This window comes from Dipteris shenzhenensis, chromosome 29, assembly GCF_047967505.1.
Source record: "Dipteris shenzhenensis isolate YYH24624 ecotype China chromosome 29, Dip_SZ_1.0, whole genome shotgun sequence".
Taxonomy (NCBI): domain Eukaryota; kingdom Viridiplantae; phylum Streptophyta; class Polypodiopsida; order Gleicheniales; family Dipteridaceae; genus Dipteris; species Dipteris shenzhenensis.
Window position 1 is genome coordinate 47,488,005 of NC_141624.1, and position 24,786 is coordinate 47,512,790.

Consider the following 24,786-nt stretch of genomic DNA (forward strand, 5'->3'; position numbering starts at 1 on the left):
CACTAATCCCTTCTACCAACCCAGAATGTTTCACAAAACCTACCCACCTTGATTCTTGTTATGCAGCCCTATGCTTGTGACTCTTTCTCTATCTTCCCAAGGGCTAAGCATATCTTTTTTTGTCATCTAAAAGGGCTTGGCAGCCCTTTCTTTGCTCATAATTCCCCCAATTCACAGCTGGCAAAACTACGTCTAATGTTATGTGCCGTACCCTGGTTCCTTTGCCAGTGGTTGCAGCACCCATAAAGCCACAGTCCTTAGAAAGAGCGAAGTCCCGCCCCCCCCCCCCAAAAAAAAAAAAAAGTGATTTGTATCAGCCTTCAGCAAATCACTCCTCGAAAATATTCACCTCGGCAGGGTTTTCTGCTTGTCTTTCTCTGTCCCTCATCCCCGATCCCCAAAAAAGACAAAACAAGAAGATGGTGTGTTTACTCTCCTTGCCTTTACCTTGGTTTCAGAAATTTTGGGATCATCATTACCATAGTCCCTCTCCAACCATGTGTATTTCTTTGTAAATGTTATGAAGTTATGCCGCTCAGACCATCTATTGCGAGTTTTGTCAAGAAATTTTGCTTCAAACTCTGCGACGGCATCACCCTTTGCCAAAAAGGGACCAAACAGTTTGTCTTGCCCCTTGACTCCAACTCGTCCCCAGCGATTGTAGACGAAATATCCACCACCACTGTCAGACTCTGCAAATAAAGGACAGATAAACAAGCTTAAAATAAGCTTCAACAGCAGTCAATAATCTCCCTTCGGGCTAAGAACGTACCCAAGACTTGAATCACATAGAACTTATTGTTGTTGTCTCCTACATTTGTTTGGTTCAGCATAGCATCGTAGATCCCATTTTCCTGCATGGGAATACAAGGAAACTGTCAAAGGACATGATAGAAGGGTCAGTGCTTAATACACCAGTCTGCTTACAAATGGCCATGCTTTGCCCCTTTTCACCAAATATTTGAAGACTGTAACTTTCCTTGCATGTCGAACAGCAAGAAAGTGGGACAAAAATAGACAAAAAGAAACCTATCATGTTTCACAAAGTCAGGAATGTTGTATTCAGCTTCCTACTTCGACATGATTTCCTGGATTGATGACATCAAATTGCAATTACTTCTCCATTTGGTAAAGATAAGCACAGTCCTCCAATTCCAGATTTTGCCACTCAAAAGATACAGGTTAGCCAGTTCTAATCGTATATCATACAAAACCTTATCCAAATTTTCAAATGACAGACAAATTTATCAACTTGAATGCGTGTAAAATATGTTATACGATCGCTTTTTGGGGTACTGACTTAAACAAGTTTACCATGTCAGAAGAATGCTTACAGTTTCTAGCACATGATAGCCAGACTTGATATTATCTGGCAAGAAATTGTCCAGGACAGCTCTTCCTTTCTTTGTCAAAACCACAATGTTCTCCTCCTTGTCATCTTCCTTGACTGCAGATTCAAATTTAAACCTATAAGAGGGAAAAAAACTGAATATAGGACACCTTAGCCTCAATCCCCAAAAGTCAACTCCTGGTTGGATACTATTAACCACTTTAAACACTTAAATTCCTCAGCTTTTATAAAAAGCAAGGGAAATACAGCTTCTTCAATCTTTTATCAAATGTCCATAATGGAGAACCGAAAAGACTTCACCTTCAATATCTATAATAAACAATAAGACTCTATTTTAGGCAAAGGACCAATCTCATGCATGGAAAGGAAGAACTCACATGCAAAAATGATGTTCAAGGCCAAAGAAGACCTGATGAATATTCTCAGTGAAACTCATAAACTTAAAGGCACCTAACGTACAAATGCAAGAGGAACTCATTACCAATGCAGCAAAGCCAAGAGGTGAGATATGGAACTCTCCTATGTGATTTGGAGAAAATAACCTCTATGACACCTTAGCCTCAATCCCCAAAAGCCAACTCTTATATACCTAGATGAATCCAGGAACATTCCCAAACTCATCCTTTAAAAACACAACATAGTGCAGTTTCAATCTCATGATAGTCCCTCACAAGGTTGAAAACCATAAACTCCATCATGCATAGCAGGGACTAGCTACTATGACATTCCCACTGACGTCATCAGCGCCCAACAGTGGGTGTAGACCATAGTATAAAAATATGCTCTCACACATACAAATCCACACACCCACACATACTTGAGCATCCATTTATACAAAGTCTTCGTACTGAGTTTCTGTTGGCACTCCGGAGGTGAAGGGCAGACTCAGCCATGACGAAGGCTAGCACTAAAGACGAAGGCCAACTCTTAATTAGATACTATTAACCACTTCTAAATAGCTTCTAACATTTAAATTCCTCAGTTTTAAAACAAAGGGAAATATATCTTTTATCAAATGTCCATAATCAAGAACCAAAAAGATTTCACCTTCAATATCTATTATAAACAATAGGAATATGCTTTAGGCAAAGGACCAATCTCATGCATGGAAAAGAAGAACTCACGTGCACAAATGACATTCAAGGCCAAAGAAGACCTAATAAATATTCTCAGAGAAACTCATAAACTTAAATGTACCTAGCGTACAAATACAAGAGGAACTCATTCTGTCAATTAAAACAATGGGCTAGGGAACTAGCTCAGCAAAGACAGAAAAGGGGTGAGATCATCATGGAAGTATCCTATGTGATCTCGAGAAAATGACCTCTATAAGAATATGCTTGGTCAATGAAACGTGATGTGCTTCAAAATGTTGGTGTCACGGGGACGTGAAAATCTAATTTTTAGGAATTTACGGTGACTGACCTGGCCTCAAACTAATTAAAATTATAAAGAACACTTGAGTGCAATTAATTCCATGGGCCAAGGCTGAGGGTTAGAGCGGTGTAAAAATCCAGTGACTTGGGCAAGAAAAGGCACCTATTCTTGGCTCAAGTGGATTTGGGGCTAAGCCAGGGCTGTTCAGCTCCATCTGAGATCAAAATCTCGTCTTTCTTGCTCCCCAGCTGTCCACACACCTTCGAGGAGCCAGTTTCATTGATTCGCCACCAGCCACGAGCCCTGCCAGGTCCCAGCTTACAAGAGCGCCCTTCCCAAGAGCTGTTCCATCAAATCGCAATCGACCAGAAGCATGTTCAGAGCTGGTTGCTGATTCGCAATTCTCTAGAGGGCCTCCCAGGACAAGTGTTTCCTGTTTGCGTACTTTCCTAGGGCCGTTTTAGCTTCTAAGCGGGTCGCTTCACTGGTCTGCATGCTCCAAGGGCAGTCTAGCTAAATCGCAGTTTGCAGAAGCCTCCCAGGGCTGTTTGGTTGATTTGCAATTTGCCAGGAGCTCTCCTGGCTAGTCGCCTTCCAATTTTGCCACAATGCACCCTTCTGGGCTGATCCGGGGTGCCTTCTAACAGGATGTCCATTTGATTTCATCTGCCATAAACCATCTAGGGCTTCCAGGCTTGGCGATTATCTCAAGCAGGGTTCCAAGGTCGCTTTTGTTGATTTTTACCTAGGGTTTCCCGAACCTTCAGATCAGTTGATTGCTTTCTGGAAGTTTTCCTACTGCCTCATAACCCTCATAACCTATTGCTTTGTTGCAGCTAGCCTTTCTGTTTGCCAAGAACAGCCAGGATTGGTTGTTTTGTTGGCCTCTGTCTTACCAAGACTCCCTTGAGGGTATCAAAGCTGCCAGGACATATTTGGCTGATTTCTCTCCTGCCAGGACTCCCTTGATGGGTATGAAAGGTGCTTCGTTAGAACCCTCAGGATACCTTTCTGTGATTGCATAGCAGGACGGAAGTGCCTATGAACGGATTATTCAGTTGGCTGTTTTTGGGCTGACACATGACAGTGCTTTTCTTGTATTTGGATGCCTTTTGAATAAAAGATAAAGAAATACCGAAAGGGGCGCTAGAATTAGGGCCAATTTGGTGTCTGGTGCAAGATGAGGGCAGTCTAGCTCTTGGGTGTTGTTTTCTAAGTTGTTTTGGTTTGCTGTGGAAAGTTCTAAATGGCTGGAAATTAAGTCTTTGCTGGTTATTATCTGTTTAGTGCCCTTTGGAGATTCCAAAGGCTGGTATCAGTTGGGCCGTGCTAAGACAATGTATGAGGGATCCGCGAAGGCGAAAGATGTCAGATAGGACCAATACGATGTAATGGCACCCACCCCTTTTGATAGGGAGGTGCAAACCATTGTAAATGCGTTGGTGCTACTAGAAGTGGCCCTTACCTTTGGGAGCATCTCATGGTGCATACCTTCAATGAGTTGGGCAACATAAGTTTGCATGAGGGCACTGTCCAAGCAGCCAACACTTCACAAGGTCATTGAAGCTCACAAAAGAGCATGCAATCATAAGAGTGCAAGGACAAAAGTACCCCAAGGAACTACCACCCACCGCGAATGTCAGTAGCAAGGTCGTGTATATAAGGTTCTAGAGTTCTAGGAGTTAGGGTTGTTCCTGCTACAAACAAGGTAATATGTGTGTGTAGAGAGTGGCCGTGAGCCATTTGTATTTGACTTAGGAGTTAGTGTTGTTCCTGCTACTACCAAGGCACCCGTGTGTGTAGAGTGTGGCCATGAGCCATTTGTATTTGATTGCCATTTGGCTAAGTAATAGAAGGGAATTTCGTGCGCTTGTATTGGACTATCATTTGGCTAAGTAATAGGAGAAAAGTGTGATTTCCATTCATGCACCTATCTTTCCTCTCTCTTCCTCTTCATCATTGCATTTCGTCTTGTGCCTTCCCTCTTGCCCCTACGCTACGCTTTCGCTTTCACAACGATTCACATCGCCTGACGTGTTAGAAATGTCACTGCTCCACCAGTGAGCCCCCGATTGGAGAGGACAAGGGGGCAGGAGACTATAGAGGGATGGGGATGAGAGTACCTGACTTTCAGGAGGCAGCACCCTGCGTCAAATTGCGCCAGCAGACACAGGACAGGCTGGAGCAGCATGCAGTACACTTGGGGGGCCTGGCATCAGCAGCCCAGAAGGCCCACAGAGGGGGCCTTTTTAGGCCAGGCCAGCTTGCTCTGGTCGGCCCAGATTCAGCCCCAAAAGGGGCCCTGACCTGGTCGGTACAGTTGGCTGAAGCCGACTGGCTGGGTCGGCCAGTTTGAGCCTCCTACAAAAAGCCCCCCATTCCCCCTTCATTTCTCATCACCTGCACAGAACAGCCTTGCATAGGCAAGTGTGCAGGGGGAGGAGCAGACTCAGGTTTTGTTCCAGCATCTCGTGGCTGGTTGTATGCTCACCTTTGAGCTTTTGTCTACCCACATCAGCGGATGAATATATATCTGAGTTTTGCTATCTCTCTTCTCTCCTTCTCTTTAAGTGTTGTTTGAGCCGCGATCGGGAGTGTGAGGTGTGAGTGATTCTATCCTCTACTTTCCAACATGGTATCAGAGCAAGGTTTCCATCTCTAGAATGGAGTTCCTCAGCAAGAAGGCGACTCCAATCAACACTCAGGTTTGCTGTGTGGCCAAGTTCTCTACTGCAAATTCATTTTTCAGTTTGATGTTCGCTATTACAGCAAGGATGGAGGACAAGGATTCAACTGTTGCCTCTTCAGTCCCTTCTCTTCCATCCTCCTCCTCCAGATTTCTCTCATTCACCATCCCCAACTTTGGAGAGTCGAGGAAATCAAACTACCCAATCTGGAAGGTGAAAATCCGGAGTCATTTAGTGGCTCGGAAGTTGTGGAAGCTGACAACAAGGTGGAGGCAAAGCCGGAAGATATGCTAGACAGCAAGGGAAAGATTGTCATTCCAGTAGATGGAGAAGGAGTCCAAGTCCAAGGAGGAGCCAAAGACCGCATCAACAAATGTCACGACCGGCACTCTCTTCATCATCAGTGAGTACTGCTCCACCTATGCAATCAATGAAGGAAAGGAAGGTTGTACGTGGACAATGGAGCTTCAAAACACATGTCCAACAAGGAGTGGTTCAAATCCATGGAAGGTACGCATCCTGATTCCAAGGTCACTATGGGGGATAAACGATCATGCCTTGTGAAGGGTGTTGGTAGTATCCCATTCATCACGACTATAGGAAACAAGGAGCTGATTTCCGGTGTACTCTAAGTACCGAATTTGTGCAAGAACCTATTGTCTGTCTGTCAGATGGACAAGCACAACATGTCAGTCTTATTTCACAACAGCAAAGTCACTGTCACATCCAAGGCAAATGGAAAGGTGGCGGCTCAAGGAGTCGAGGAGCATGGGCTATATCAGCTCAACGCTCTGTTGGTGCATCCAAATTGTGGCATGAGCGGTTCGGTCATGTCAATTATGGCACTCTCGCCGAGATGCAGAAGTCAAAAATGGTGGATGGACTTCCACTGATTGCAAGCAATGATCGTGTTTGCAAGGCTTGCTTGGAGGGCAAGCAACACAGGGACAAGTTCCCACAAGAGGCCTCATCACGGGCCAAGAAGCCGCTCGAGTTAGTTCATTCCGACATCTGCGGCCCAATGTCAACAAATTCATTTGCAAGTTCGCATTATTCTCTTTTATTTGTGGATGATTTCAGTCGCATGACATGGGTATTCTACCCGGCCAAGAAGTCCTAAGCTTATAAGAAATTCAAAGACTAAAAGGCCCATGTAGAAAAGGAGAGCCGGGAGGTAATCAAAACCTTCCGCACAAATAGAGGGGAGAGTTCACTTCTACCGAGTTCGATGGATTTGCAAGAAGCACGGGATCAAGAGACAGCTCGCACACCTCAGCAGAATGGAGTTGCTGAAAGGAAGCACAAGACCGTCACAGAGACAGGTTTGACCATGTTGCGAGGGAGGAATCTCTCGAAAGCTTACTAGGGTGAAGCCGTGAACACTACGGTTCACATCCTCAACAAAACCAAGACCAAGGTTGTTGATGACAAGACTCCATATGAAGTTTACTATGGTAAGAAGCCCATGATATCTCATTTACGGATTTTCGGTTCTAATGCATTTGTTCATGTGCATAAAGATGAGCAGACGTTATGTCCCGCTTTGAATTCTCCTATTATCTTCTCGTATGTAAGCCTCAAACCCTCATATTGGAGCGGCTAAGGGAGTAGAGTTCTTAAGAGATGCCTTGGGTGAAGAGCAAATCCTATTGGGATGTCCGGTGACATGCACTCTACACAGGTCTGTTACATTTACATCGTGATGCACTGCCCATTGTTGAAGAGAAGCTAAAGCGTGCTCCTGCGAGCCCTCTCCCTCCCTCCCGCAACCTCTACCTCCCCTTGCTCACCCCCGCCTCGGCCGCCCTCACCCCCTCGCCTCTCCGCCCTCGACCCTCGCCGCCCCTTGCCTCACCCCCCCCACCTCCCGTCTCACCCCCTTGCTGCGCCCTCCGCCCCCCCTGCCTCGCCTCTCCGCCTCACCTCTCCCCCTCGCTACGCCCTCCCCCGCCCCTCGCTTCGCTCCCCACCCGCCCTCGCTCCCTCGCTACGCCCCCCCCCCTCGCCTCGTTCTCCACCCGCCCCCCCTCGCCCCTCGCCCCCCTCGATGCGCTCTCCACCCGCCCCCCCTCGCCCCTCACTCCCCACCCGCCCGCCCCTCGCCCCTCCCGCCCGCCCTTCCGCCCCGCCCGCCCTTCCATTCCGCCCCGCCCCGCCCCACCTCAGCCGTCCCCCACCCTCGCCTCTTCACCCCCCCCCGCCCTCCATCCTCCGCCCCCACCCCCGCTCTCCACCCCCGCCCCCTCCGCCTCCCGGCCTCCCGCCCTCGCTTCCACCGCCATCCCTCCCCCTCACCTTCGCCCCCCGCCTCCACTCTCGCCTCCGCCCTCCACCTCCACCCCCGCCTGCGCCTCCGCTTCCCCCACCCGACTCGCTTCGTCCCGTTTCGCCTCACCCTTCTCCATCACACCCAGGCTCCACCCCCCTCGTCTATCCCCCCTCGTCTATCCCTCCCCCTTTTCTGGGTGGCAGCCTCTTCTTCATCGGAGGTCTCGCAGTTTGTCTTGGCGGTATGGCGGCTCCCTGCCCGGAACCGGAGGCCCAGTCGGACCCTCCCTCTCCAGATGCCTACCGCGTTATCTTGACAGAGACTTTCGCCGATGCGGTTACTACGGCAGGAGCCCCTCGAGTCCGTGTGGCTATGGCGGACCCTGCGTCTCTCCCTGCAGTGATTGAGATCGTGACAGATGCCGGCAGCATTACCCAGAGCATGGTAGTCACAGGACAGCCAAGCCAAAGCCTGAGGTGTCACGGCTTTGGGCACCTGGCTCCTATTTGTCCACGATTCTCCAGTTCCTCTCGGCCCCCCCCCGCCCCCTCCCCCTCCGCCCCCTCCCCCCCCTCCGAACAGCCACGTCAGGAGGAGCAGAGGCAGCCGGAGCAGATAGCTGGCGGTTGGACTGAGGTCAGAAGGAAAAGAGGAAAGAATAAGAAGATTTCCGAAAAAGGCAAGGAGGCAGAGGTTACCCAACCTGCAGCAGCGCCTCAGAGACCTGACAGGCAGCCGCCCCAGGGTCCTGGGAGAGCTTCTTCTTCGACGGTAGCCCGCCCTCCACAGCCTCAGGTCCCCCTCTCTTCCACTCCCCAGCCCCCTTCCACTCAGTCCCAGCCCCTTCCCCAGGCGCATCCCCCTCTTCCCAATCCGCAGCATCAGCCTCCGCCTCTTCCTCTTCAGTCTCCTCCTCTTCCTTCTCCGCCCCAGTCCCAGGTGCAGCCCCATCCCCCCCCCGCCTCTCTCAGCTCTCCTGCAGTGTCAGCTGTACCGATGGTTCCTCAGCCGCGGGCAGCCCCCACTCCCCCTCCTCCACCCCCCCCGCTAGTCGCCTCCGTGGAGTCTGAGTTGCCTACCCCCCAGCCACCTCCCCCTTCCCCTCCACAGGCAAGTCACCCTGAATCTACACCACCACTGGAGCACTCTTCCCTATCTGCTAGCCCCTCAGTTGCAGACTCTGGTGGGCCTCAGCTTCAGGAGAGAGAGCTTCCTCGCGACTTCTACAGATCTGGCCCCTGGGACTACTTGGATGTGGCCGACCTTGGGACCTTTCCTGCTTGTCTCGACATCAGTATCTTCCTGCTCCGTAAAGGGGCGGATGGGAAGATCGCAGCCTTGGCCCCGAGGGATGGCCCTAGCTTTGCTTTCACATTCCTCAGCGACGGCACCGAGACTTGGACAGACGACTCGGTCTGGGAGGCTCTCAGAGAGCAGACGCACGCTCAGGTTTGCTCTTGGATAGGCCCGTCCGGTGGACAGCTTCTCGAGACTCAGTGGTCTGAGGGTGACATGCGCCTGCGGTGGCGTTGCGCCGCCAAACGCTTCAGATTGATTGTGATCCTCAGGCCCCCTCTGTCGTGGCCCCTACCCCAGGATGTCAGAGCCTGGACCCCTCAGAAACTCCGAGCCTTCTACAGGATGACTACTTCAGAGATCTCGAGTTGGCTCGAGAAAGCATTTATTCATGGTACTAAAGGCCTTACGCCTTTGCTAAAGGTGTTGAAGAACGGGCAGGACGATCCCGCCTCTCCCTCCAAACCCTCTCATAAGCGTCAGCGCCTCCATTCCGACATGTCAGCTTCTTCATCGACATCTGCCGCGAGCAGACAGTTGTTCACAGCCTACCAGTCCTCACCATGAGCCTACACCTTGTCTCCTGGAATGTGAATGGGTTTCATTCTTCTGGCACCCGTGGTCCTAGGAAGCTCATCTTGAGACAGGAACTTCAGCCAGCAGTGATTGGTCGCTTGGATATACTTCTGCTCCAGGAGCACAAGCTTTCTGTGGCTCATTCCCGTAGCTGCGGGAAGATTCTCCCTGGACGCTCTCACACTTATTGGGAGCCCTCGATCGGCGCACAGGGGAGGAGTGGCGGTGTCTGTACTTCCGTGTGCGAGCAATTAGCCCAGGGAGTTTTTGGTCTTGGTACGTTGATTTCACGCCGTGCCCTTTGGGTAGGCCTAGAGTTGGAGGGTTCCAAAATAGGGATCCTCAACATCTATGCTCCCACAGACCTCCGATGCAGAGCCACCTTCTGCAGGACACTTACAGGGATTCTCCCAGACATGGATTCTTGGATTGTTGGAGGTGACTTCAACAATCTGGAGACCTTGGAGGACCAGCAGGGCAAAGGACCAGAGTTTACAAGTATGGCTCATGCAGAGCAGTCCGCTTGGGACTCCTTTATCTTCGCGACAGGAGGTAGGGACAGCTGGAGAGACCCGTCCTTCCACCGTTGGCACAGGAGCTTGGACTTCTCGTGGGGCTTCCGCAGGGAAGGAGGCAGACTCCTGGAGAGACTGGATAGATTTTATGTCAGTGATTGAGCCATAAGCAGAGGCGGTCAGGCGGGTATAGTGCCAGGGACGACACTTTCGGACCACGCGCCTGTGCTCTTACCATTAGATTCGGCAGCTCAGTCCCTTCCTCCCCGTTCGTGCCGGATCCCCGACTCCATCTTCTTGAGGGAGGATGTGCGCAGTAGTATCGGTAGCCTTTGGGACAGAGATTGGGGCGAGTGCGTGGATCTGGTTGATTCGGTGGCGCAGGCTTTGCAGGAGTCTAGCCAGATTTGCCAGCTCGCAGGCCTTCAGGTTCGAAAGGAGTGGTGGGGCAGAGAGAGAGCTCTTCGTAGGGAACTCGCTTCCATTCAGCGACTCCAGCAGGCAGCCCCGGGCCCGGAGGAGCTTCGGATCCAGGCCCTTCGAGCTAGAGCCCTTCTTGAGGAGACTCTCCAGCGCCATTCAGAGTTTTCCTATCACGCCTCCCTCTCATTCTGGGCTCGGAAGGGCAACCGGATGTGCAGGGAGTTCTTCAGGACGCATGGCCAGAGAGCAGCAGGTGATCAGCTACGGAGTCTGAGGACAGCGGAGGGGCACATCGTTACTGATCCGGGTGAGGTCTTGGGGTTGGCTACCGACTTCTACACGACCCTTTTCCAGCACGAGCAGCTTGCCCCTCGCACTCGACGTTCCCGCGAGGAGGTGTGGAGGCATATTCCAGCCCTGGTTCAGCCCAGCATGCAGGCGACGTTGTTGGCACCATTCACTACTGACGAGATGTTGGAGGTCTTGATGGCCATCGATGGGCAGAAATGCCCTGGCGAGGATGGGCTATCTCGTGCTTTCTTCACCTCCTTCTGGGATCAGATCCATCAGCCCCTCCTAGCAGCCCTCCAGAGGATTTTCAGCAGCAGATATATGCCAGAGAGCCTCTCCTCGGGACTGATTTGCCTCATCCTGAAGGGAGGAGATCGACAGGAGATCCGTCAATGGCGCCTGATCACTCTCCTCTCCACTGCCTACAAAATCCTTGCCAAGATGATCAGCGCCAGAGTTCGGCCTCTACTTCCTGACCTCATTCATGACACTCAGACAGGCTTTGTTCAGTATCGCAGTATCCTGGATAATGTCTTCACTTTCTCAGAGGCGACGGAGTGGGCTCAGCACAGCGGGTCACATTTAGCCATCCTACTTCTCAACTTTGAGAAGGCCTACGATCGAGTGGACTGGTCCTTCCTGGAGGGTACTCTGGAGCGACTAGGGTTCCCAGCAAGATGGATACAGGGTATTTCAGCATTATACAGGACGGCTTCCAACAGGGTCATCATCGGTGGCAGGATGGGAGAGCGATTTCGTTTGGAGAGATCAGTGCGTCAGGGTTGCCCCCTTGCTCCTTACCTGTTTCTCTTCTTCGCCGAGGCCATGACATACTACCTTCGAGCGAGGTCGACTGGGATCCGGGGTGTTTGCCTTCCCATCAGAGAGGACACGGAGCTCCTGGATTCGGAGTATGCAGATGACACAGCACTGTATGTTCAGGATGATGAGATGATGCTGGAGAGGGTGAGGCTGGCCCTAGAGGTCTTTTGCTCGGCAGCCGGTGCGAAAATCAACTGGAACAAATCAGTTGGTTTTCCCACAAATCCCGGGGCGTGCTCACAATGGGGGAGGTTTTTGGGTTTCAGGTGGATCCCGCGGGGACAGACAGCTAGATATCTCGGCTTTCAGGTTGGCCTGGATATCACGCCAGCTCAGCAGTTTCTCCCGGTGCTAGATTCCATTCAACGGAAGCTAGCTTTCTGGAGCACTGCTAAGCTCTCTCTCGCAGGTCGTGCTCTTGTAGTCAACCAGGTTCTCCTAGCCACGGCATGGTATGTGGCTTCTTGTTGGTGTTTCTCGAGATCCAGCGTGGCACAGCTTAGGAGGTTGGTCCGGAACTTCCTGTGGTCTGGGGGGGACGGTCTCAGAGATACCAGAGCCAGGGTTGCCTGGCAGACAGTCATTCTTCCGCAAGCTGAGGGTGGCCTGGGGGTCATCGATCCTGAGCTTCAAAGTCAGGCCCTACTGGGCAAGTTAGTTATTCGTGGTTTGACCCCCGGGGGGCAAACGTGGAAGATGTTACTTCAGCAGGGGGTCGGTTCTTGTGTCCCGCGCCGAGGTGGAGAGTGGCTATCGTCCCTCAAGTGGATCTTCACTTCTGCCCCGCTCACTCAGCCCCGCTCCCCACTCGTTCGTAGCCTTCTCATGGTTTGGAGGCGGCTCCGCCTCAGTCTCATTCAGTCCCCTCCTGGCTGTCAGGAGGAGATCGATCGCTAGCCGCTCATCTGGAACGACCAGGTCAGAGATGCCGAGGGCCTTCAGCTGGGGGAGAGATCACACATCAGGTGGGACGGCTGGATGCGGGGGCCAGCCCGGTCCCTTCCAGTTTGGAGGGACACGTACAGACACTTGGATACCGCTGCTCTAGCAGTCGCAACTGGAGGTGCCCGTGGAGCTCAGGTGAGACGCACGGAGATAGACGGAGCAATTCCAGCCGGTTGGTTGGTTCCACCCGAGATTCAGACCCTCATGCCTGGTGATGACCGTTGGCTGGGACAGTTCACCCCCCGTGGCATCCCACTAGTGGTTGCAGGTCGGATGGACGACACTTCGGTTTCCTTTTTCGCGGTTACGAGGGACGGCCGACTTAGGAGAGAGGATGTGCTCATCGACCCGCTACTCCCATGGCAGAGGGTTCGGGTCGTAGGCCTCGTGGGGAAGGTTTGGCGGACCGATCCCAGTATAGAGCAGGATCAGCTGCAGTTATGGCGACTCTGGCTCTGGGAGGGGCGGGCCTTGTCAGAGCTTGATTGGGACCCAAGAGAGTGGAGATGGCCAGAGATTGTGACAGGTCAGCGGCCGACCTCTTTCTTCGCCTACAGCACGACATTGGGCAGGAGAGTTCTCGGGAGGATGCAGAGCCGCCCGCCCACCCAGCGGCCCAGTTGGTATGCTCAGGGTATCTCCAGGTTATTTTTGCAGGCCTTCTGGAAGGCCTTCTGGGAGAGCTGGCGACCGCGGAAGATCTCCTACTTCCTTTGGCTTCTCGCCCACAAAGGTCTTCCAGTGGGGAGCTGGTTGCGGCAGGTGGGTCACGATGGACGCTGCCAGATCTGTCATGAGGACGAGGAGTCACCAAAACACTGCCTGTGGAGCTGCACTCACGCCCAGGAAGTGTGGAGGTGGACCTTCGGGATCCTTACTCGCGCAGCACCGGAGTTAGGTATGATCACTTGGGGCGCGTTCTGCTGGTGCAGCACCGCACCTGGCTTCCATCACTTGTTCGAGGCATGTCCGCAGGACCCCACGTTCCTTATCACACAGGGGACGTGGGGGCCGCTCGAGAGCATTCCGCCGCACCTGGCAGAGGCTGACACAGGTTCTCAGGAGAGGCAGCCAGTCTGGGAGATCATTAGCAGCATCACAGGATGGCACATCTGGACCTCGCGCTGCGCGCAGATCCTCGGTGGCACCTCCCTTTCGACTGCCCAGGTCATGACTGACATCTGGAGTGAGATTATACACACCCTCAGAGGCCAATGGGACCAGATACAGGGTGACTCCCGGGCTGGCCGGGAGAAGCGGAGACGTTTCCTCCGTAATTGGGACACACAGGGCCTCTTCTTCGAGCATACTTCGCAAGGCCTTCAATGGCGCTATTCACCACCTCTCTGGCTGTTCATTCACACTCGCCTGATCCCTCCGTGAGAGAGAGCTTTACTTTTTTGTTTCCTTTTTGGGCTGCGTCCGATTTGTGAACGCAGTCCCGTCAGTTGCAAAGCTGACCTCATGTATCTTGTTTTCGAAGTAATATAATCAGCACTGTTTTTTCGGCAAAAAAATAAAGATGAGCAGACGAAGCTTAATTCCCATAGCCGAAGATGTATCTTTGTGGGATACAGTAAAGCCTATGGTCTTTTTAACCTGGGAAAGAAGAAGATCCTTATGAGCAGGGACGTGATTTTTAAGGAGTTTGAGCCACAGCCTGCAGAAGAGGTTCCTGAACTTCCGTCATTACCCCCACCCAAGGTCACCATCCAAGAGGTGGAGACGACTAAAGATCTCAAGGAGGAGGAGGAGCATGCTATTCCAGAACCGGCTCCCAAGGCGACTCCAGCAAAAGCACCTCCATCAGAGAAGAAGCTACCTCAGTGGTATTTGAAGACTTTAGAAGACTCACGGGTCACAGACATTCCCGAGAGCAGTTCCGAAGTGCGACGATCTCAACGCAACATCAAGACTCCCTTCGTGAACTACGCTATGGTGGCTCAACTTGAGGAGCCCCGTTCCTTCCAAGAAGCAAAGGATCTTCTAGAATGGCACGCAGCCATACAGGCAGAGATGGATGCCATTTTGGAAAATGACACCTGGGATTTAGTGCCCAAACCAACCAAACGGAAGGTCATTGGGGGTTAAGAGGCTTCTCATAGAAGAGTTCGAAATGACTGACTTAGGCATACTTGGGATTAAGGTGAAGCAGGGAAAGAGCTGTATCTTTATTTCACACGAAAAATATTGCAGGGAGCTGCTCAAACGCTTTAAGATGGAAAATTGCAAAGCATCAGTGACTTCCATGGAAACTGGTCTGAAGCTGAGTGTGCGTGATCCATCTCAACCGGTTGATTCATCAATGTATCGACGCATGGTGGGGGTTTGCTTTACCTCACCAATACCAGACCGGATATTTCCTACGCAGTTGGATTGCTCTATCAATTCTCCGCCACACCCAAGAAGGCCCATTGGGACGTAGGTATGAAGGTGCTAAGGTACTGGAAAGGTACCTGCACCTACGGCATCACTTATACGAGAGGTATTGAGTTGGGAGGTTTCTGCGATAGTGATTGGGCAGGTGATATCGATACCCGGAGATCGACTTCTGGATATTGTTTCTTACTCTCATCAGGAGCTGTGTCATGGCTGAGTAAGAAACAACCTACTATCACCCTTTCATCTACAGAGATGGAGTAAAAGGCTGCTTGTATAGCAGCATGCAAAGCATTGTGTCTCAGGTGGATCTTGGAGGACATGAATGTGGCCCAAGAAGACGCGACAGTGGTTATGTGCGACAACCAAAGTTGCATAACGATCGCCAACAACCCTGTGTTTCACGCACGCACAAAGCACATCGAGGTCCACTATCACTTTGTTCGTGAACTCATCAATGAAGATGTCATAGAGTTGATGTACTGCCCGACCAACGACAACATCTCGGATGTCTTCACGAAGGCGCTTCCCAGGGAGCAGATGGAACACCTCATTCGACACATGGGGATCGGCCCACAATTGTGTCATTGAGAGGGGGTGTTAGAAATGTCGCTACCCCACCTATGAGCCCCCGATTGGAGGGGATAAGGGGGCAGGAGACTATAGAGGGATGAGGCTGAGAGTACCTGACTTTTAGGAGGCAGCACCCTATGTGGAGTTGTGCCAGCAGGAGGCTGGAAAAGCATGCAGTACACTTGGGAGCCTGACATCAGCAGCCCAAAAGGCCCATAGAGGGGCCCTATTTAGGTGTCTGCTTTGGAAAAAATCAGGTCGCAGATTTGTTGAAGTTGTGAGGGGTTGTAAGAGCAGGTAATTGCGAATAAAGTTGCTGTGAGAACTCACTCTGGTCATGGCCAGACCAAGGTTGAGGGGGATGCTACAGCTGCGCAGTAATGCTGCAGCTGTCATGTAGTAAGTCAAGGTAAGAAAGGTGCTGCTGGGTCAACTACCATAGGGAGCGATTGGTTGCTGACAGCCTGGACAGGCTATGCAATATGCAAAAGGACCATCATAGTTTCTGGAATGGATAGGTTCTGGTAGAGGCTGAATCAAAGGGGCTTGATTGCGCATCTCTGAGATGAATACTTTAGTTGGGCTGAAGGTTCTGAGGGCTTGCTTTTGTGAGCTTTTGAGGAAAGCTTTCTAAAAGCAGCCAGCGATTGGCAAAGGGCTGGACCAGTTGCATTAAAACCCACACTCCTCTCTTGATGACAGTCTACAGAAGTCGCACAAGTCATTGTTGCAGCAGACCCGAACAAAGAGTTTGTTGAACACCCCCTTTAACCATAGCAAATCAGCTTTGCAGAGAAGGACCTGTCTTGTCAGCAAATAGCCTCTTCAAAACCCATCTCTCCTTTGCAGCGCACAACTCTGTGCAGAATTCCAGCCTGCTCAGAATTCTAGTCAGATGTGGGTTTCGTCCCATCAGCTGAGGTCGAGGCAGGGAGAGCAGCAGGTATACCCAGAGAGCAACGGGTCTGCACGCTACGTATGCTGGGGGTGGTTGAGACAGAGGAGCATTTTCTTTGTGTTTACCCAGCCTACTACGAGATCCAGGGATGCTACCACTATCTCCACTTGGAGAAGAATGGCTTCGGCCGTTTTGTCACGACTGATCCATTTCCATGACCAAGTCTGTATCGGGCTTTATCTGATGGAGATGCATCGGCACAGCGACAGATCAGAGAACAACAGGGGATGGCCAAACCATCATAGGACATAGAGGATGACCAGGCACAGCGACGCGTCACAGACTTCTATACATTTGAGTCAGCCCCGGACACAGTGGAGTGGAGGAGGAGGATCTAGCCGACATGAGAGCAATCTGGATGAGCAGCCGGCACAGTACCACCGAGAGAGGGACGCAGAGACCACATGCGTGACAGAGAGCCCCCAAAGTACACTCTATTGAGGTCCGTCCTATCACAGCTTTCCTCAGGGGGTGTTAGAAATTACCCAACAAAGGGTACGCACAATGGAAGACTGATAGTAATGCCCGAGCTCACACAGTGTGCATGTGGGGTGTGGAATCACAAACTTCTTAATTTATGTGCATAGATGTGCAAGCCAATAAATAGACAATGCTCAGAGACAAATATAGAAGCAACTCTTTATATTTCCGTCCGTCCACAAAGTAGGACAGGATACAATACCAACAGGTTCTCCTACTAGATGCCAAGCACTTCTACATCTCTGAGCTTGCGTGCTCCACCTCGAGCATATGTAGACTCTCTATCTAGATCCCTTCCACCTTGCTGTTCGGAAGCCAGCCTAGGTGGGCAGCACCTCTAGCTTAGTCTGCAGGGTCACCTTCACCTCCTGAATGTAGGCCCAAGGTAGGTCCTTCTGTGGCTCCTCTCTGCTGGTTGAGGGCTGCTCCAAGTGATATGATGATCACAACACCTTGCTGCCCTGGAAGACAGCCAAGGTCCAGCCTCTAGGGAGCTCAGTCTACAGCACACCTTCCACTCTCCTTCACCCCGGCTTCTGTCTACTCCTGCTCTTCCTGGATAGTTGGATGTTTGTATGAGGCAAAATGGCCTCCTTTTATAGGCCCAAGGCCCTTTCCAAAAACCGACCAGTCTGACCGACTTTTAGGGTCTGTTTGGGTCTGTAGGAATAATGTTGTAGGCAGCCCCTTTAAGGGCCCTCTTTTCCAGGGACGAAGCATCATCACAGTTCATCTAGTTCGCCTTCTTCTTCTAGCTCTACCTCTTCATCCTCAACATCATCTTCTTCTTCTGGATCTTCAGAGACAAAACATAAGAAGAAGGAGAAGAGGTCCAGCAGGAATTCAAAGATGGTGGGAAGTCAATAAGATTTGCCACTTACAATGGCCAGTATGGCCAAGCTGAAAAGGCAATGCAGTTCATAAGGCAGTTTGATGCTGCCTTCAGCCTGTAAAATTTCAGTGAGTCCTCAAAGCTTCGTATGGTTGGTTTGCACTTGACTGGTACAGCCAGTGCATGGTGGATAGCTAAAACAGCCAATTATGTAGCCCCCAGGAAATGGAAGGACTTCAAGAAAGCTTTCTATAAACAGTTTATTCCCAATAAGTTTCGAGATCATGTCCTCCTTGGTTGGGAGAGTATACATATGGAAGCACAAGATACAGTTGAGTCTTACAACCATAAATTTTGGGACTCCTACTTGCAAGTTTCACCTTTCAAGAAAATCTCTGACAAGACTCAACTCAGGAAGTACCGGGCAGGACTCACTCCAAAGATACAGGCCCAAGCAAAGATATTAAAGAAATTTCAGATCTTATGCATTCAACCGATGTGGCTAGTCTCGTGTACATGCAGGATCCTACTAGTGTGCCTTCACTACAAGAAGGGATACCGAGGGATAAAAAGCCAGCGACCCCCAAGTTTGAAACAAGAGAGTTTCCCAAAGATCATATGGCTCAGCTTTTCATGGCACAGATCTTTAAGCACCATGGTATGCAAGCTACAGAGCCAATAGTAGAGGATCCACCAAAAGTGGATGAGCTGGAGGAGGTCCTTCAGCCAGAGCAGATTGTGTATCATACTGTACGCAAAGGCCCTCAGAGCAAGAAATTTTACAGATATCTTGTAAAATTCAAGAATTATTTGGCATCAGATGCCAAGTGGATGGATGAAGACATGTTGTCCGATCATCCACAGTTTTTAGATGTTTACAAGGAATCTTTTCAATTGAGGTCAACTGAATAGAAGCCGAGGGGATGTCACCAAGCTATAAATATCCTTAGTCAAAGTATTGAGTTGACCATTTATTTGATCATAATTAAAAAGTTTTCCATTTGTGTTCATTATGGTCAAAGAGTTCCTTTAATAGTCAAAGAATTGACTATGGTCAAAGATACTTGACTTTGGTCAAGTAAGCCTAATTTCGGTCGGGGAGACTTGGTTTATTGCCAAGAGGGTTAACTGCGGTTAACCAGAGAACCACAAAGCTGAATACATTCAGAGCCTGTTGACTTCGGTTGATGAGACTTGGCATGCGCCAAGAGGGTTAACTGCAGTTAACAGAGTTGTGCCAACTTCGGTTGGAGAGACTTGGCCATAATTAAGGCGCCTCGACCGTTGGTCAAAGCTCCCTTATTTATGATCAAGAGCGTTTGACTCCAATCAACCAAAGAATATGTATATATATGTACATATATTTGTTTATGTGTTATGTTTGCTTGGTGGGGACACCCACACTAACTAGGATTAGTCTAGAGATTATTATTTCGCATGCGAAGCGCTAACAATTAATGGGTGCCATGGTTATGCGCTTTAATTAATTGTCGCAGGTATAAGAAAGGTTCTAGACTTGGGCATTGCGGAGCCTCGCGAGCGATTAGGAGTTATTCGCGTGACCAAGTGAAAACTTGCCAAAAAGAATGAGTCTTAAGCTCCTTTGTACTTTGGATTCCCGTTTGAACATTGGTGTAAGAACAGCTCTATGCTAAAAAACGCTTGTACCTGATATAAATAAAATACCTTGGGGTCCAGCCTGACATGTTGTCCTCGGCCCTAGTGTGTTTGCACCGAGAGAGAGAGAGTGTGTGTGTGTGTAAAAGAGAGAGTGTCTGCTGTTATGTGATAGTTCCAACGAAGCAATCAAAGAGAGCTGTTCGTAGTGATGAAGCAGACAGGTTACACGTGTGGTAGCAATATTCGTTCGTCCTGCCGTCCATCGAAAGAACTTGATTGCTCAATTTAGTGTCGCATTGTTTTCTTTTCTTTGTGAAATTCTATCTAAATAAGTTTAATATCCATTTTAGACATAATTGGGCGAAGGAGCTTTATACACACCGTCGTCATGTTCTGCATCGTCCGCATTTGAATCACCCACAGTTTTAGTTGCATTGATAACCTCAAAAAGTCTGCTATGGAGAGTTTTCTTTGTACCGGCTGTTGAAAGCCCTCTTTTGGCAAGAACAGAACGGAGCTCAGAAACAGTTAACCGATGAATGTCTTCATCCTCGCTTGCTTTAACCATGTCATCATTCTTTATACGCTTTGAGGGATTCGGATTTCTAGTAGTCTCGTCGTCTGCTGCATAGAGGTTTGCTTCTCGCTTTTTCAGCGTCTTGCCAGCATCGGTATTATTTTCATCTTCCTCATCATGTGCAATGGCAGCATCAAGTCGTGCAACCTGCATACACAAAGCTCCAATCAATTAACACCTCTATTTAACGAGTCATTCAGTTCACCGAGGCATAATTGAAGTACTCGCACATATACCAGAACAGGTTTTAATCCAGTGGTGTCGAGTCCCCGCCCGGCTAAGGCATCTCGAAGCTGTTGCACCTTGAGCTTGCTTGACATTTCTGTGGTTGGCATATCCAGCTCAGTATCAAATCCAGCTACATATTGAGCATTCTTGAGAAATATAAGGGCAGATTATAAAAATTCCAAGCCAGGTATACCTTTACAGCTACACGTCATATCTTCCAACATCGATTCGAAATTCAGTCATTATACTAAAACTGGTACGATGATAAGCACGGATGAAGCATAAGAGGCTAACGTTCAAACCTGCTGATAGATTAGCCGATTTGAGCAGTACGGTTTAGCTCCGGGTTGAATCAAAACTTCGATCGCAGGCCAAGAATCTTTTTATTCAAATCGAGCTTCCCTCTTACGCTCCTGCGCTATGTACTTTTGGCCCCACTATTTTTGCAACTGTGGCCAACTCAGCAATACCTTATGGAGCAAAATTCAAGTCTTTGTTATGAGAGATTGAGAGAGGCAATAAGCTATTGCAAAGAGAAACTAATTTGGGCAAGTAACTACTAACTCGAAATTAAAGCTTAATCCTTTTATTTTATCAATTCTTTAAGGAAAAAAGAGAATGAGCAAAAGAGTGGACATGAGACGCGACATAGGTCCCGTTAGGACCCGATCCTCCTTGCAAATGTGAGGGGTGGTGATTTATTATTGATTTTGTGATGTCCATATTTTGGAGACTGAAGTCTAACAAATGCATAAATAAGGCGATACAATAACTGATCCTCGTTGCAGTTTTTACAATAGTGTCACATGGACTACAACCATATGAATAAAGGTGTAGTCATCCTTCAATCTTGCATCCATCTTGGATTTCCTTGCTTCCTCGCATCGATAACATGCATTAAACGAGAGGAATGTTGTAAGAATTCATATTAAAAACAATAAATTTTGAATGGACCAGTAATTGAAAATATTTATATTATAATATATAATATATAATTATTATAACCACACATAGAGTGGGCGGGGAGGCGGCGCACTTCCTTTCCTAAAGAGTTATAATCCAAGGGAACGGGCCCTTCCTTGGGTGTCGAGATAACACCGAGAATATAAACATCGAGAATATTAGCGCCGAGGATAAGTCTCGCAAATGGATTAAAAACTGGCATATTACCTTAATGTCAATAGTCATAATCGTAGTCAAACGCTGAGAGACAATATGCAAAAAAATTGCCGATGTGACCTTGAGAGGATCTGCATATGTCCTTGAGCGGGATGATTCCAACATTCTCAGATCGTTAAGTAGGCGCTAGACAACACAAAAAGACAACTATCATTAGAGAAACTCTGAAGTAGAGCATGTAACATTCTCACTCTCCACTTAGCTAGCCTTACGTGCCTCTCGAACCGGGAGTTTGATCACTATAGTAAGTCGAGCTTTTAAGGTCATTGCGAGACTCTCCAAAGCTTTACATGCCAATAAGCCCAAACTTGCAAATCAAATAGACCATCTCTTCAAATCGAATAGGTTTGAAACGTTTATACAGTCTTGTGATTGTGAAAAACACCTATATGATTTTAGTGCTTTAGTTAAAAGCTTAGCTTTTACATCAAACAAAATCAAGGGCATAAGATGAAACCAGATCAAGGGATTAGATTCATAACACGTGGCTCAAGGGGGTGTGAGAAAACCCAAACATCTCCCTAGGCTGCCTGCCATAAAAATAGAGAGAAGAAAGAGCGTAATAGAGATTTTGACTAGGAACAAGCGAGTACAAGTACTCGTGAGCATTGCCTTAACTACGAGACGGAGGGAGGGAGAGAGAGGGAGAGAGAGAGAGAGAGAGAGAGAGAGAAAGAAGAAAGAAAGAAATTTTATTAAAGGTCCACGGAAGGCCATACATGGCCTATGGGACACAAAATCATCCGAAAGGAAAATACATCATCAACGATGCGCCAACTAGGTGGCCTCATCGTAATACCACTAAGATGCCAAAAATGGCTACAAAAATCCTAGATACAAAATGAAATGAAATAGAGCACCAAAAGTGCCTAGATACAAAATGTAAAATATGAAATATGAGGAACATCGTCTTCCCTAAGGGGTCTGTGATCCAAAGAAATGATGGAAGTCATGGCCATCGACCATGCCTCCTGCCATGAGTGTGAAGATCTGGGCAAGTGTCAAATGGGCTGCTGGCGGTGCCAAGTCTCCATGGAGCAATCTCCTCCGAAAATCTGCCATCATCCTCCGTCATCTAGAAATAAAGCGACGGGTACGGCCTCTGTGTAAGATCATCCTGCGGTGCTGCCGGATCATGTCATATGTACATCCTCGGGGTGGAACCATCGGTGCTCTCTGGCAAGATGGGCTATCTCTGTGCTCATGGTCCTGCGCCTCGTCCTGCTCCTCATGAATAACCAGGTCTCTGGCAGGGATGCGACGGTGCTCTCTGAGGAATCTCTCTCTGGTGATCTCCCTGATGAACAACGCTAAGCAATACTGATCCTCATACTCCATAATCCGAGAGAGAGGTCCAAATCCGTGCCCAAATAAACAGTGAAATCTGCCACGGATCTCATAATATAAAGGGCATCTGCAAACAAAGTGTTCCTCAGTCTCCACCTCCCCCATAGTGCAACAAGGGCATATCCTAGTCTCTCGCCTGGGTCTATGTCCGGTAGTTGTACGACGCATCCTGCCGGCCTCAACGTCTAATCTGTGGGAAGATACCCTGAGCTGGCCCAAGGCAATCCTGAGTGAGTGCGACATATGAACGCCGATATATCCTGGGGATATGATGAAGCCATCCTCTGAAATCCTGAGAAAATGGTCACGATATGTGGCCATCTTCGTAGGAAGCTCCGTGGGATGAACCCAAGTGCAAAACTTGTGTAGCTGCAACAAATCTGCCCTGATAACCTGGCTGAGCTCATGTCGAGTGAGAGGGAGGCGAGGGGCATCTATGCTGTATCGAAATGGTGGCAGCCTATCCATATCCAAGCCCAGCGAGGTGAGCCATGTGGAGAGTGTGTGGTACCAACAAAAAGTATGACCTCTCTCCGCTAACATCTGCGAGGATGTCAGTGCTAGCCACGGTAATCGTGCTCTGCCTGCTGCTGAGTCTCCGAGCGCCCTGATCCTATGCAAGTATGTAACTGACTGAAATGCTGCATCTAGCGCTAGGGGTGTAGCTCCGAACTCTGCGAACGTAATCTGATGTGGTACCGTGGGCTTCGCTCTGATCAATCTGGAGAACATGATGATCTGTAACCTCTCTACTCGTCTCCAATCTGCAACACTGAGATCTCCTGCCCAAAAGGGGCTAGCATACATGACTGCAGGTCTCACCAGCGTATCGAAAAGTAAGGACTTCGTGTCGGGATGCTGAAAATGTGACTGTGCACACTGCCTCTCGAGAAGAGCCAAGGCGGCATACCCTCTACTGATCCTATCTCGTGCTGCATGCGTCATGGTGAAGACTGGACCTCTAAATGTGGCACCCAAATATGTATACTCCCTGACTAGCTCCACCTCCTGCCCATCAAATGTGAAAGAGAACTCGCCTCTCCTATAAACCTGGTATGACGTGTTGAAGACCATGACTTTGGTCTTCCCAAGGTTTACAAACAACCCTCTGTCCTGACAAAAGCTGTGGAGTGCATGGAGATGTGCCTGTAAACCCTGCTGGGAGGAAGAAATAAGAACCACGTCATCTGCATAGAGGAGAATCGGTATCGTGGATCCTGCCAGTAAAGAACCTGTACCACCCATCGTCTGTATGTACATCTCTAACTCATTGATATAGAGACCAAAGAGTGTCAGAGACAAAGGACACCCCTGCTTCACCCCTATCGTACTGCGTACTTCCGCCGACAGCCCCGCCCGTGTCCTAACTCTACCTATGACTCTCTCATACAAGGTCATGATCGCCCATTGAATCTCCCCATTGAATCCCAAGTCACGAAGTCACTGGAAGAGTCTGAAACGCGGCACAGTGTCAAATGCCTTTCTGAAGTCCACGAAGCAACAATAGAGCCGTTGCTTACGTGACTTTGCCTCCTCAATCAAAGCCCTGAGTGTGAAGATATGATCTAGAGTCGAGTGCTCTGCACGAAATCCTGCCTGCCCTCTAGCTCTCATGCCTGTCGCCTCGGCATGGTCATTTATATGTCCTTCTAGAATGGTCGCATAAATCTTGGCCATGACATGGCCAATCATAATGGTCCTGTAGTTCGACGCCTCCAAAGGATCCCCCGACTTGTGTATGGGTACTATAGTATTTTCTAGCCAACTAGGTGGAAGACCTGTACAAATGGACTCGTTAAAAAGACGGGAGAGGACTGTAGCTAAGGCATCAATCCCATGGATTACATACTCCGCTTGCAATCCATCATGGTCCTTAGCTTTCCCAGTCTTCAAACGATGAGCTGCTGCTCGGACACTATTGGATGAGAATAAGGCAGAGGAGGTGGGTCTAGGCACATGGGATAAGTCGATCTGTGGCTGGTCTGGAATATCATATAAAGTGGAAGTATAGGCAAGCCAAACCTGCGGGTCTGTAAGAGGAGTTTGAGATTTCAAGCGAAG

At 49.4% G+C, this 24,786-nt stretch overlaps 1 protein-coding gene across 4 annotated transcripts in view; it reads right to left on the reverse strand.

Annotated features, from left to right (window-relative positions):
* The window catches only part of PARP2 (poly(ADP-ribose) polymerase), a 108,155-nt gene extending 87,458 nt beyond the window's left edge, over positions 1-20,697 (reverse strand). For 3 of the 4 annotated variants that reach the window (XM_087400393.1, XM_087400391.1, XM_087400390.1), the window contains exons 1-6: positions 20,393-20,697; positions 20,208-20,293; positions 19,776-20,118; positions 1,335-1,447; positions 773-854; positions 448-692 (exon numbers count right to left, since the gene is read on the reverse strand). In XM_087400393.1, coding sequence (XP_087256519.1) covers positions 448-692; positions 773-854; positions 1,335-1,447; positions 19,776-20,118; positions 20,208-20,293; positions 20,393-20,423 — 900 coding nt within the window. In that variant the 5' untranslated portion in view covers positions 20,424-20,697. The remainder of the gene's footprint in view (positions 1-447; positions 693-772; positions 855-1,334; positions 1,448-19,775; positions 20,119-20,207; positions 20,294-20,392) is intronic. The other variant, XM_087400392.1, reaches the window with a different exon arrangement.
* Between the last annotated feature and the right edge of the window lie 4,089 nt (positions 20,698-24,786).